The sequence below is a fragment of the Falco naumanni genome, chromosome 4 (assembly GCF_017639655.2).
Source record: "Falco naumanni isolate bFalNau1 chromosome 4, bFalNau1.pat, whole genome shotgun sequence".
Taxonomy (NCBI): Eukaryota; Metazoa; Chordata; class Aves; order Falconiformes; family Falconidae; genus Falco; species Falco naumanni.
Genome location: NC_054057.1, coordinates 68707487 through 68720375, shown reverse-complemented (window position 1 = coordinate 68720375; position 12889 = coordinate 68707487). Strand labels below are relative to the sequence as shown.

General features: G+C 48.9%; 2 protein-coding genes across 2 annotated transcripts; both read left to right on the top strand.

Moving 5' to 3' along the window:
* The first annotated feature begins 978 nt into the window (after positions 1 to 978).
* On the top strand, positions 979 to 1845 carry MRPL34 (mitochondrial ribosomal protein L34). The gene is made up of 2 exons (XM_040589637.1): positions 979 to 1093; positions 1254 to 1845. Exons 1-2 carry the CDS (start codon positions 1050 to 1052, stop codon positions 1555 to 1557), a joined length of 348 nt encoding a protein of 115 aa, XP_040445571.1. The 5' UTR covers positions 979 to 1049; the 3' UTR covers positions 1558 to 1845.
* A 531-nt stretch (positions 1846 to 2376) lies between these two features.
* Positions 2377 to 12889, top strand: DDA1 (DET1 and DDB1 associated 1). Its single transcript, XM_040589638.1, has 5 exons — positions 2377 to 2470; positions 6913 to 6993; positions 7455 to 7506; positions 7845 to 7906; positions 8964 to 12889. Exons 1-5 carry the CDS (start codon positions 2468 to 2470, stop codon positions 9072 to 9074), a joined length of 309 nt encoding a protein of 102 aa, XP_040445572.1. The 5' UTR covers positions 2377 to 2467; the 3' UTR covers positions 9075 to 12889.

The following is a 12889-nucleotide window of genomic DNA, read 5'->3' as shown; positions in this document are numbered from 1 at the left end:
GAGCTCAGCACTGAAAACATGAATGTGGAGACCCCACGGGCCGGGGCAGGAGGGCAAAGATAAAATCACAAATGTCTCTCGGGTTTATTTGCACGGGTGTGGGTTTGGGAGGGCTGCAGTCACATCCCCCCATCCTGACGGGCTGACTTCTGGCAGGAACACAACAAACCAGTGCAGAAAACCCCCAGAGCTGGTCCCTGCTCTTGGCAATACAGCTGGGCTGGCCTCCAGAAAAGCCATCTGAAGGATTTTTTCAATGATCAGAGGACGACTGAGCCTTTATGGGTTACTGGTGACTCACCCTCTGACCCCCCCCGGCAGCCCTCCTCCTCCTCCTCCTGCTCTGTAAAACACAGATAATCGCATTTGCCTGCTTGGGAACGGGAAGTGGCTGAAACTCCCTGTAGGTGCCTTCGCATGTCTTAGGTGCTGGGGCTCTATCCATATATATATGAGCAAAGGTGAGCAGAGAGTCTGGTGCCAGTTTACCCTCCACTAAGCCAGCCACAGTGCCTGCCGGAGGCTTCCAGAAATGGATGTCAGTGCTTGTTGGGCCAATTTTGGGAGCAGCCCTCTCCGTGGTGAGAAGAACAGTGGGTAGGCCGTGCAGGGAGGGCTGCGGCAGTGGCAGGGCCCTGGGCCACGGTGGTGGCAGGGCCCTGGGCCGCACCTGGCTCTCCCGCCGCACCAAATGCCAGAGCCGACACCGGTAGAACCGTCCAGGCAAGGAAGAAATGAACCTTTACAGACGGCTTTTGCGCTGTTGGTGGCGTGTGACAGGGCCGGACCCCCGCTCCGCCGCGGGAGGCCCCGGCGCTGCGCAGGCCCGGGCCCAGGCCGTACCCCGCGGCCGTTGCCATGGTAACGGCGCGGCGCGCCCGACCCCGCCCCAAGACTACAACACCCATCGTCCCTTCCGGCCCGCCGCTCGTGCCCCGCCCGGCCACGGCGCATGCGCGCTCCCCGCCGGCCGCGATTGGCCGTGCGCAGGCAGCCAATAGGGAGCGGTGTTGTTCGGAGGACGGTGCTGTCAGGACGGGCGGAGGGCAATGGCGGCGCTAGGCTGCTTTTGGCCCCGGGCTGTTGGCGGCAGGTAACGGCGGCTGGTGGTGACACCCGGGGGGCGGCGGGGCCTGGGCCGCGACAGCCCCGGCCCTCATGGCTCCAAAGAACCCCTTTATTTTCCTGTCAGCGGCAGCGCCGGGCTCGCTCTTCTTACCTGTCGTGTATTTTTTTGTTTTTTTTCCCCAAAGATTTTTACTGTTGCAGCAAGCAGCAGGCTGCTCTTTCCAGCTCCGACCAGCCTCAGTACTCTCAAGTTCCCTGGAGCTCCCTCTTAGAAGCTGCCTCCCCTTGAAGCCCACAGGCCTCGGCCCCAGCCCCGTGTCCTCCTGGAACCACCAGCAGATCCGCACCAAAGCGCGTGGTAACGAGTATCAGCCCAACAACCGCAAGCGCAAACGAACCCACGGCTGGATCAAGCGCATCAGCACCCCGGGTGGCATCGAGGTCATCCTGCGGCGCATGCTGAAGGGCAGGAAGTCTCTGACCCACTGAGAGCCCTTCTGGCCAGGTCGACGTGGTGTGGGGCGAGCCTGAATCAAGCCCTTGGGCTCTGTTAGTGGCTCGTGCAGAGCAAGGCTGTGCCGAGCAAGGCTGTGCAGAGTTGCAATGACCGCGTGTCCCTCCTGGGTCAGAAGCATGTGAAGCATTGCGCCGGCTTGAGCATGGTCTCTTGAGGGCTTTGTTTAATGGCTGCTTCTTAAACTGTAAAATTATTGTTTGGTTCAAAAATAAACTTAGGAAAACACGAGGTGTAAATAAAGCCCAGTGACTCGCCTTGAACTTGCTGCGTTAATTGTTAGTGCAAAACTTAACCGGGAGAGGGAAGCGGGCTTGCTGGTGGGGTCACAGTGCTAGGGAGCCATCGGGAGGGTGGCACCGGTGTGGAATTAGGGCTGGTGGCAGAGGGAACTTCAGTTTTAGTTTACATTGGCCGCCTCAGCCGTGCCTCTCGCCATCCCGGTCCTCCATCCCCCTGCCGCGCTTCAGGATCAGGGTACTGGCTCTGGTTTGCGGACGGGAGGACCTGCCTTCTCCTGGCTCCTGTTCTCCCAACGCTTTTAATGAACCGCCGCCTAACAAGCAGCGCTTCATTAAGGATGGCCGAGGGGAACGGAGGCACGGACTACGCCTCCCGGCGTGCCCCGCGGGCGGCGCTACATCCGGGTCCTCCAGCCCTGCGCACACACCCCACCCCACGGGCCCTCCGAACGGGCATTTCCTGCCTCAACCGAACCCTACGCACCTAAGCGCCGCCATGAATGACGGGCGTGACGCCTAATAGAAGACGAGAACGGCGCGGCGCGGGCCAATAGCATAGCGCGGGGCGGGCAGTGGAGGCAGTGGGTGGGGTGAGGCGCGGCGGCGGGGGAGGGCCGGCTCCTCACGGCTGGCGGCGACGAAGATGGTAGGTGCCTCCCGCCCCCCGCCCGAAATGGCGGCACCCCCAGCCCGGGCCTGGGAGGGGAGCGCGACCCGGGGGTCCCGCCGCCGTTGCCTCGCCGGCCGCGCTCCGCTGCCCCACCCAGCCCGGGGAGGAGGGAGGGCCCGCGGCCGCCTCCGGCCCTGCAGGGCCCGCACCCTCCGGCGGCCCCGCCCGGGGCCTAAGCGGGGGCAGGGGGGCGAGGGGGCTGCGGGGGCCCGGGCAGACGGTTGGGGACCCGAGGTGGGTGGTGCCCCACCCTCTGGAACGGGGGTGCGGGGGGCCGGGGTACCCCAGGCCGGGGGTGTTGCGCGTCCCTGCTGACAGGGGGGTGCGGGCGGTTGCTAGGCCCCGGGCCGGGGCGGCCCCGCACCCACGGGGGTGGAGGGCTTGTAGCACCCCAAGATGGCGGGGCTCCTCACCCCCAGGGGTGGGGGATAAGGAGAATAGGGACACCCTAAGATGGGGGCATACCCCTTCTCTTGGGGTGGGGTGATGAGGGTGGCTGGGGTGCTCCAGGCTGGGGGGTTTCCCTGCTTCTAGTGTTTGAGAGGGGGCTGTGGTGCTTCAGGGTATGGGCTATTCCCCACCGTGGCTGGAGGGTGAGGGTTCCCACAGGGCGTGGAGTCTTCCTCCCACTTGGGGATGGAGGGCTGAGGGCAGCTGGGGCAATACCAGGGTGCGGGGTGTTCCCTCCACCTCCAGGACTGGGGGGCAGAAGAGGGAGATGGGAGCTCCTCCGAGGTGTAGGGTGCACCCCTGTGCCCCGGGGCTGATGTGCACTTGGGGGGCTGGGGGTGTGTGCAGGTTTTTCAATCCTTTCTGTGCCCCCTAAGCAGCAACAGGCACTTGGTCTGGTGCCTGAGTATTCGGTGGTGACTGTCATAGCCAAGAGGCTTCCAGTCTCCCTCCTTCCGTTTGTAGCAACGTAGTAATTTTTGGAGAGAGTTTTCCTTCTGCCCCTTCACAAGCTTGGGAGCCAAGGGAAAAACAGTGGTATCCCTGTGGTTTCTGCGTACAGGTGTACCACGGCTGAGAGCTTAGGTGGCCATTCCCAAGCCTGCGTTAGTTGTTTACCTCTAACCCATGTACACGTGTGCGTGCATCATGCTGGGCCAGAGCCCTGCGTTCAGTGTCTGTGTGCTGGGCCCTGGCAATCTGAGCGTTGTTACTGCGGTTCCTTTCTAAAGCTGAGAGTGGGCCACAAACAGGTGGGGGTTTTTCACCTTTCTGCTTTTAGATGAGGACTGTCATCTTCCTAGGAAGCTGAGCACCCTTGTTGACACAGGAACAGTAGATGCGTATCTTCACTTCCTAAATCATAGAAGGAACCAGCGTGGTCTTCTGAAGTTGCATAATTGCACTTGTTTCAGGTTTTTTGGGTTTGCCTTTCCCCAAAGGAAATGAGGCATCTGCTTGGTTTGGGTGCTGGTTTTTCATTTCCATGCAGAATGCTCCATCAGCTTTGCTAGCTTGGCCGGGGTGCGCTTTCTTTGGTTAAAGAGTGGCAGAAGGCACGCAGGGGGAACGTTTCCTCATGTGACATTACCCAGGAGGTATGACTTGGTGTGCCTTGTGCGATAGGTGTGTAAACACAGCAGCGACCTGCCGGGGCTTATTTATCTGGTGCCCTTGGAGCAGATAAGGATCATTGCACTTGGAGTATTGTCTAATTATGAATATCCAGGAATATGACTCCAGGCAGTTCCCCTGAGGGGGCCTTTTAGACGATCTCCGAGATCTTATCAGCAGATAGCTGCAGAAATGTGCACGTATCCAGCAGGATTGTTGGCGGGATGGTCTGTGTCACTGACAACCGGACTTTTCAGTTGAACTGGCGATGAGTGCTGAATGTGCTGGCTGAAGCCTGGGTTGGAGAAATGTCCGTCTCGCACTCAGCCATTTTAGTGTCCCTGTTCTGCTCTGGCAAAGTTACGCCAGAGCAGTGGGCGCTGCTGGCAGGGCTGGAGCTGGCCCACCCAAGTTGGCCTGAGAAAAGGAAAGGTGGTGGCCAGGAGCCAGGGTTGCTCATGGCTGTTAAGAGCCGAGGTCTCCAGGTGTTGTCCGAGTGTAGCAACCTTCCTGCTTGCCAGCCTGCACTTAGCTGCAATAGATCCTGCTTCAGTTGTTTGTATTATGGGAGGGGAACCCCACATTCACCATTTAAATTGCATTTTGACTGATAATTTTAACAGTATTTTTGCAGCTTCCTGGGTGTAAGTCCATCTGCTGTCAAAGTCTGTTAAAAGACCACGGAATCCCTGGTGAGAGCTGTGCGCCTGCTTATCCAGCCTCTTTCCAGGGAAACATGGGCTCTGCTAGACCAAATCCCTGTCTGGCAAGGAGGGAATAGTCTATTATGAAGAACTTGGGGTGAGCTGCAGTTTATTGAAGAAGTACTTGAAGCTGTGTGCTTCTAAATAAGAGCAGTTATTTTCCATTCTTATAAGCAGTAATAAAGCCAAGTAGTTGTTAGGCTTTTGCTGCAATAAAAGAAATCAAAGACATGCCTGTCTCTTTCTGGATTAGCCTGGTGTAGCAGAGCAGGTTACTTTGTCATAAAAAGCCTGCAAATTTAATGTGATGGGAGGGTGAGATGCTTTGAAATGTAACGGGATATTTTTAAAGATCCTCAATCCTTCTAAACAGGAATATAATTAGTTCACTAATCGGTGCCGACTGTGGAAGTCAGTGAGAACAGATGAACAGAGAAATCTATGGGGGCAGGCATGGGAAGTGGTGAGCTGAGAGCACAACACGGTCCAAAACTGAGTGTTTCTGTTATAGCAGAGCTGGAAGAACCTGCCGTAATTCCTGAGCTTGGCCACGGTACAGATGTTATGCAGATGAGCAAGCGATGGACTCTGTCCTGGAGGACTCGGGACTGAAGGCAGCGAAGGCGCAGGGAAATAGTGTTGGGCCTGTGGGGGTTAAGATGGGCAAGAGAAATTTGCAATTTGTTGTTTGAACTCAAGTCTGGTATTTTAACAGATTATTTCTAAAACCAGGCATATGGGAAGGGTTGAATGTGGAAACTAGAATGTTAGTAGAGTTCTTAAGAACAAAAGCATGAATAATATTTTCTGGTTTGGCCAATTATAGCTCTTTGTTTTGAATTAAAGATGCAGTGTTAATAAAAATAATGGCTTCTACTTAAATGAAAACAACATCTTCCAACCTAGCAGTTTTGCAGCAGTAGTGTCCATTTATGTGTTGCTTCTAACACTGAAATTAAATGACTTCTCATCTGCTGCTTAACTGTCCTTTTAAAATTGCTTATAAACAAGGTGATATATGTCCCGGAGTAGAATCCTTCAGTGTTCAGTCTAACAGGCTTTGAATCTTTAAGCAAGTATCATTATGATAGAGCTAGCTGGCCTAATGAATTAGAAGGGATGTCTCAGGATCTCTCTATTCTGCTTATCGCACAGGTACATCTTACATTTATTACCCACCTTCTCTTTAAAGACATTGCTGGGCCTCTTTCTTTCTCTCTGCTGTGAGGAGAGGGGCTCCAACACACTTTTAAGCCTGGTTTTCTCCTGATCCCCCTAATGTTCTCCTTCCACCCTCCTTTGGAGATGGGAGTTCCTGTTTCATGCTGCTACGGCTTAATTAAACTGAGAGGGCTCTGCAGGGTTCCCCTGGCTGTTTAGCAAATAGCTTTGCTGGCCTGTGTGATCAACAGTTTTGTTGTGAGTGGTGATCTAACCACTTCCAGCAATACTTGGGATTTTTTTTTTTTGATGTACCAGTAGCTTTGACGGGTGTAGGAATGTGATCCTTCAGAAAAATAAAAATAAAGGTGGGTCAGGCTGATAAGCATGCAGTAAAGTTTGGGCTTTTGGGGCTCTGTAGGCTTTTATTGCTCTGTGGAACCAGCCTTGTTCTATGACAAAGAATGGAAACTGGGAAAGTGAAAGAGCAACTAGTTTGATATGGTGTAATGTTCAAGGGCTTCAGACATCAGCATAGCTGCAGCAGAGTTTCTCATGTGATACCGTGATTTGTGCTGGCAAATTACTGTGAAATCTGGTCTGCTTACCTGTGTGGTGCAAATCTTCCTTCTGTCAGAGCTCACCCAACTGGACACACACACACACCCCTTTTTTTTTTTTTTTTTTAATTTTAATTGCCTACATGCCAAAACAGATTTAACTAGCAGCTTTCTGACTGAATTACTGAACTTTGAGGATATAACAAGCCAAATGCAGAAGTTGGGGGTTGGCTTACTTCATAAAAACAGTTTGGGGTGGGTTTCAATATCCCAACAGGCATCTCCCTAGCTGGGACCTGGCAGCATCCTTCAGTTCCTGCTGTTGTCTGACCCAAACGACTCCTTTGAGAACCAACACAAAGCAAACAACCCTCAGAATATCACTCTTTCTTGCTTCACCTACTTCTTTCTTTGTATTCTGTCTCTTTAGGCAGATTTTTTGAAAGGATTACCTGTCTACAACAAAAGCAACTTCAGCAGATTCCATGCGGATTCTGTATGTAAAGCATCGGTAAGTGTTGCCACATCCTGCTGCTTCAGGGGAAGGTTTTCTTGCACGGCTCAAAGGGTGCTAAAGTGACATAAACTTGAAATGAGTATTTTGTTTCTGAAAAAAACCCATGTGTGATCACAGCTGATAGTTCATGGGTTGAGATTGGCCAGGAAAACTTGCTGCTTGCTTTGGTAAGGAATGTGTCCTCACATCAGCCAAACTGCATCTGTGGTGCTTTCTTTATGTCTGTGTTCTTTAATAGTAGTCTTATGTCCTGAAAAGCATCTAAAAAATGGATCACCTTCCTTATATGTGTGTTTTAAAAAGCTGTAGCTGCACACTGTCATGTAACAGGGCAGAATATCACAGTGCATTCGTAGCCTGCATTAACGAGGGCCTTTTGGTTGGTTTAGCTGTGTTTGGGTTAAAAATCACCTTTTTGCTGTCTTTGTTCTGTAACTGTTCTAATTCTTCTACAGAATAGAAGACCATCAGTATATCTTCCCACGAGAGAATATCCGTCTGAACAAAGTAAGTCTGCCTTGCTAAAGTTTTGAGGTTTTTAATAATTTCATTCTGTTCTAATATTAAAAATCTGGCATGCGCATAATCTCCTTTATTCTAAACTTCAGATAAGGTGATATTATTGAACTTGTCACCGCAGTGACTAGCAATGTATGTCTGGTTACTGGGTTTTTTGTGCTTTTCCTCTATCAAATGATCAGCATTCCTGCATCCCGTCCTTTCATTAAAAAAGACTGTGCTTAGTGTGTGAAGACATGCGGTTATTACTGCACCATTTGAAAAGTCATCTTTACAATTACCTCAGTATGTTTCTCTCTCTCTCTCTCTCTCTCTTTTTTTGGCAGTCATAGTAACAGAAAAGACAAATATACTTCTGCGTTATTTACATCAGCAGTGGGACAAAAAGGTATGGTCGTGTTTTCTTCATATTAATGTTTTTGTCTCGATTTGCTGACTTGGGCTAGTTAAGCTGTATGTTAATCCCAATCAAAATGTTGAAGATTTAATAAAAAGAAAGTGTGAACTGTACTTCAGCAAAAAGATAATGCAAGGAGGCTGTCTCCACACAACACTTCCTAAAATAAATAATAACAGCAACAAAACCAAAATACAAAAAAACCCCCAAACAAACCAAAAACAACAAAGTGCAAACAGCTTTTTCTTCCATTTCCAAGTAAGGGACGTTAACTCAATGCTTACTCCAAAACTTGAGAGTCTGCAGTTACATCTCCTGCTTACTGCTGTTTTCCTTAATGACCTTGGCAAATTATTCTCCCCGTGCCTCAGTGTCTACTTTACAGCTAGTGTAAAGCTGCTCTTACCTCTCAGGACTGTTAGGAGAAGACAGATGAGCTTGTGCAGAATCTGAATGCACTAATGAGGCTGTGTAAGTACCTCGGGTACAAAATCACTCCTCGTATGAGGATCACACAAGTTAGTAGGCTGTAGCTAGCGTTTGAGACTAGGAAACTGGGATACCTGGGTTGGGAGTACTCGGAGCAAGGTGATGACTTGGGAGTGGAGATGTCGAAGCAGTGAGTGTAATCATGAGCAGAGGTTGCAGAGGAAGGCGGAGAGAGGTAAAATTATAAGGAACTTTGAAGCTGATAAGAAAGTATTTATATATATGATGGAAGGCTCTGGGAGATTTTTGATAAGTTCAGGGACTGACTCAGAGCAGTCAGGAAAGAGGATCTTACTCACGTTTGTGCAGTATTTAAGATCTATAAATAAAAAGGGCTGAGATCAATGGTGTTTTAGTCCCAGCCTCAAATCTGAAGAACAGTCTAGAAGGAGCACCTTTTGGCTTTGGGCAAAATCCTTTTCAGTGTCTGTTCCAGCATGTCAGTTAGGTCATGGCATCTGAAAACTTTTGTAAATAAAAAACTTGTTCTACTGGCGCTAGCTCCCACCAGAACCTAAGGCTTTGGAGAGTTTCACTGTGGCTTTCTCTGTCCAAACAGAATGCAGCAAAGAAGAGAGATCAAGAGCAAGTGGAAATAGAAGGTGAGAATTCGGCGCCACCACGGAAAATCGCTCGGACAGACAGCCAGGATATGAATGAGGACACTTAAACTCTTGGCTTTCTCCTCTACTACTTTGCAGGCGCTTCCTGTTTTGTCTCAAAGTGTGTAAATTTTGCCCCTTGCCCCCATCTCTCACCCCTTCACTACGCAGCCCAAACCACTTCTGACTTTGTAGGAGCCAATGTATTTATTTTTTTTCTCTCCATTTTTTATTTATGCCGTAAAACTTACGGAGCAATGGTGGAACAATTCAGTAAATGATGTAGTATAACCTTAGTTCCTCCTTTCTAAAAATATACATTGTCACTTCCACAAGTTTTATTGAATCTGTTACCTAATCAACCAGGTCTAGTCATGGGAGCCTGTGTAGGAGATGTGGGTTATTCCAGAACCCTTCAGTGACGTAGGCTTTCCAATTCATGTACCCGTTGACATATTCCAAGTGGTTAACTCTTCTCTGGATGTGCCCAGTCCAGCCATAAGTGTGGGGCCTTGCTATTTTTTTCCTCAAATATTCTGAAACTGGCACTGCACTAAAAAAAAAAAATCATGGGTGTCATTTAGAGTTACGTTGATCTTAGCAAATGTGTCGTCAACTTGATATATCAGTTGTATTCTTTTTGGTCTGTTCTGTAAGGGCCACCGTCGTTTGGCAGCATACGTTGTTTCATGCATCAGTGGTCATGGAGAATTTAAGTGAAAGGTGTGTTGCTTTTGTTGCTCTTAAATTCTAACCATCTCTTGGTCTTGAACGGACTATGTGCAACTTCTCCGTTGGAATAAAAGGATACTCTTATCCTATTCTGAGTATTTGATCAACAGTGTGTTTAAGCACCAGCTGGTGGCATGGAGTTGGGTAGGCACCCTGCAGGCAGCGCTTGGCTGGATGAGGCTGGGAGTACCTTGGCTACTAGATCTAGTTCTGTCTCAGCTGCTGGCTCTGAGTAATGGTACGTTGTGTTTTCCTGTGATATCGGCGTGTCTGGAACACAGTTGAGGACTTGGAGTTGATCAAAATGTGAGCTTCCATGGTCTGTGATGAAGACCAATCTCTTTTGGACTGTGACAGTTCAGTGCCTGTTGCCTGTAACCCTTCACTGACTTTTTGGTGAGAGCCAAAATGGAGACCTGTAAGTCATCTACGTAGATTCAGAGGTTCGGAGACTAAAAGGAAACAAGCATCGTCACCTGAAGGGGACAGGAAAGGTGTAGCTTAGTAACGATGTCTTGTCTGCTTTAGTGTAAGAAGCTGACTTCACACTGTGTTAGTTTAAATTGTTGCATTTATAGTTGTGCTTTTTCCTCGTTGACAAGTCTTAAACGCCAAGAAATCGCACGAACGTTTTTCTCAAGATCCTGGATCAGCCTCGTTCCGAGTGGCTGCAGTGGCCGCGAGCTTTGAGGGTTTCTGCTGTCCTTTTCTCCGCAACATCCCTGTCCAGCTGGGGGATGCCACGTGTTCAGGTGTGGGGGCAAAGGGAACGTGAAGGGGAGGTAAACTGTTGCTGACGACCGTATGTTGCACGGCAGAACCTTAGGAAGAGCAGGGCGTAACTCACGTGGTGATTTGAAATGTACGTTAGGCACCGAGTTTCTGATGCAGTGAGTGAATTTAACTTGACACTGAGTAGTTTAGAACTTCGTATCTGCCTCAAAAAATGTTACCTTTTTGCTATGGCAGTAAACTCCAAATTACTGGAATGTCGTTGAAAATGCCAACTGTGTTGGTGAAGATGAAATATCCTTGGTTTTCCATGTGATTTACTGGTGATTGCAAGAGGACTCCTCCCAGAGTTACACTGGCAAGAAGTGCTCTTGTGCAAAGTGCAAGATGTCGAGTGAAGCTGCTGTGGTAGCATCCGGCCTCGCAGGGATCAGCTGAAGCTGAAACTGAAGAATCCTTTGAAGAGCTGTGAAATACCAAAAGAGGAAATGGCCGTGCAGCTGGTGGTAAAGTGTGACCAATTTGTGTGTTTAGCAAAGCTTGAGAGCTGCAGCCTTGCAGTAATGTTTGTACAGTGCTTTAAAGTTGTAAAATCCTGTATAATTCTTGATTCATACGGCAAGGTTTGAGCTTTGCTGACTTCTCTGCTAGACAGAGTGATGTACTATTAAAGAGAGTTGGCAGTTCCTTCCTGTTGTAAACCCCCGTCTTTGTTCCCTCCGTGTCTTTTAAAAATGATCTTGTTGGTTATGGGAGCCTTTGAAATACTCAATATGTTTTTAGGAGGTAAAAGAAAGTTGCCTTTTTAAATTAGCTCTGAAGTGATGGTGAAACAAGTCTTAAAAGCAACGTAACTTTGTCAGACCGGTTGGGATTTGCTTGTTTTTTCTTGGTTTTTTTTGTTTGTTTGTTTTGTTGTGGTTTTTTTTGCTTTGGTGGCTGTGTACAAGCTGTATGGATTTCTGATACCCACAGTGAGTCTTTCTGCATCGCATCCGATCTGAAGCGAGAGCTCCCTTCCTTCTTCCTCTTCCAACTCACTTTCCACGCTGCTACTGGCTCAAGAGTGCTGTCCTCGAGCTATTGCACTTTGATCCTATATTCACGTCTGTTTAATACATGGTAAGTGTATTGGGTTTGAATGTTGCATGGAAGATCTTTGCCTAACTGTGACTTCCTGGTGCCTTAGTGCATTGAAAACAACAAAAAAAATGTTTTAAAACAACAACCAACCAACCAACCAAACCCTGGGGTTTTGCTGATCGCACTGTTTGTATAATACCTAGCTCCTCTGACTTCCAACTCTCTTGTTACAAAGTGACTGAGATTTAGTGACCCTCAGGGGGTTTTTGTATATGTCTGCATAGTGGTATTTTTATTGTTTCTGTTACCAATGTATACTAAAGGTTTGGGTTTTTTAATGAAAACTTGAGATACTTGTCAGAGATGAGAACTTTGGGGTTTTTTTTAGTTGAATAGCGCATCTTTTTGCAAAAGTCATAGTAGCAGTAATGTGTTTCTTGATGTCATGGGGTGATGAGTCTGTCCAGGAGCAGCCACTGCCAGCGGGCTGTCCTGTATTAAAGAGCACTGGAACTTGTGCCCAATGTGAGCAGTTAGATGTGTGCCGAGTAAGTTTAGAATATTAAAAAGTTAGGCACTGCCTTTTTCTAACATAAAAATACACTAGTGACTGATGTGCAGGGAAACTGAAGTTTTGGTTAGGTTAATTCTTGGTATCGTAGGATCACTTTTTTAGGGGAGAAGTAGTAACAAAAAAATATGTAAGAAAGGATAGACTTTCACACCTTCTGCGACTCCGCGGCTGAGGGAGCAGGTAACTGCGTCTGAGCAGCAGATCTGTGTGTTTGGGTTGATGGATTGCTTCCCGGGTCAGGTTATTTGGTCGCAGTCTGTTCAGTTGGGTCACGTTGGCATGTTCAGCCTCCAAGGTGTTTCCTGTTTCTGTCATTGGGAGTTTTTCGCGTTGCCCTCAGTGACCCGCTGTGCGTTCGCTGTCGCCTGTGCTTTGAGTGTGTGTGTGGGACCTGCCGGCGTCGCTTCCCACGGGTAAACACCAGGAAGTGCAAAACGCAGCAGAATGTGTGGCTGGAAAGTTTGGGTTTGTCCAAGGCTGTGGAAGGCCACTAGCAGAGCTTACAGAGTTTTTGCAAACACATGCAAAAGTTTTTGACAAGCCCTGAAATCACGTTGTGCTGCAAAGAGCAGCAAGCGGCTGCGACTCAGCCTGGACTGGGGCTGTTGTGGGTCTAAACTCTTTACCATGGGAGTATTTAAGGTGTGAGCAGAAGTTTTTAGAGGTATTTCACTACCAGGATGCATTTAGATGTGTTTCGCTGTAAAAGGACAGGCTTTTAGAATAACCTAGGTACGTTAGATCTGATTTTTAAAGACAAAA

Coding starts and splice junctions, on each gene's coding strand:
- MRPL34 (XM_040589637.1), top strand. CDS start 1,050: ATGGCGGCGCTAGGCTGCTTTTGGCCCCGGGCTGTTGGCGGCAG. Junction 1,094..1,253: donor CCCCGGGCTGTTGGCGGCAG/GTAACGGCGGCT, acceptor TTTTCCCCAAAG/ATTTTTACTGTTGCAGCAAG.
- DDA1 (XM_040589638.1), top strand. Junction 7,507..7,844: donor AGAATATCCGTCTGAACAAA/GTAAGTCTGCCT, acceptor TTTTTTTGGCAG/TCATAGTAACAGAAAAGACA. Junction 7,907..8,963: donor ATCAGCAGTGGGACAAAAAG/GTATGGTCGTGT, acceptor CTGTCCAAACAG/AATGCAGCAAAGAAGAGAGA.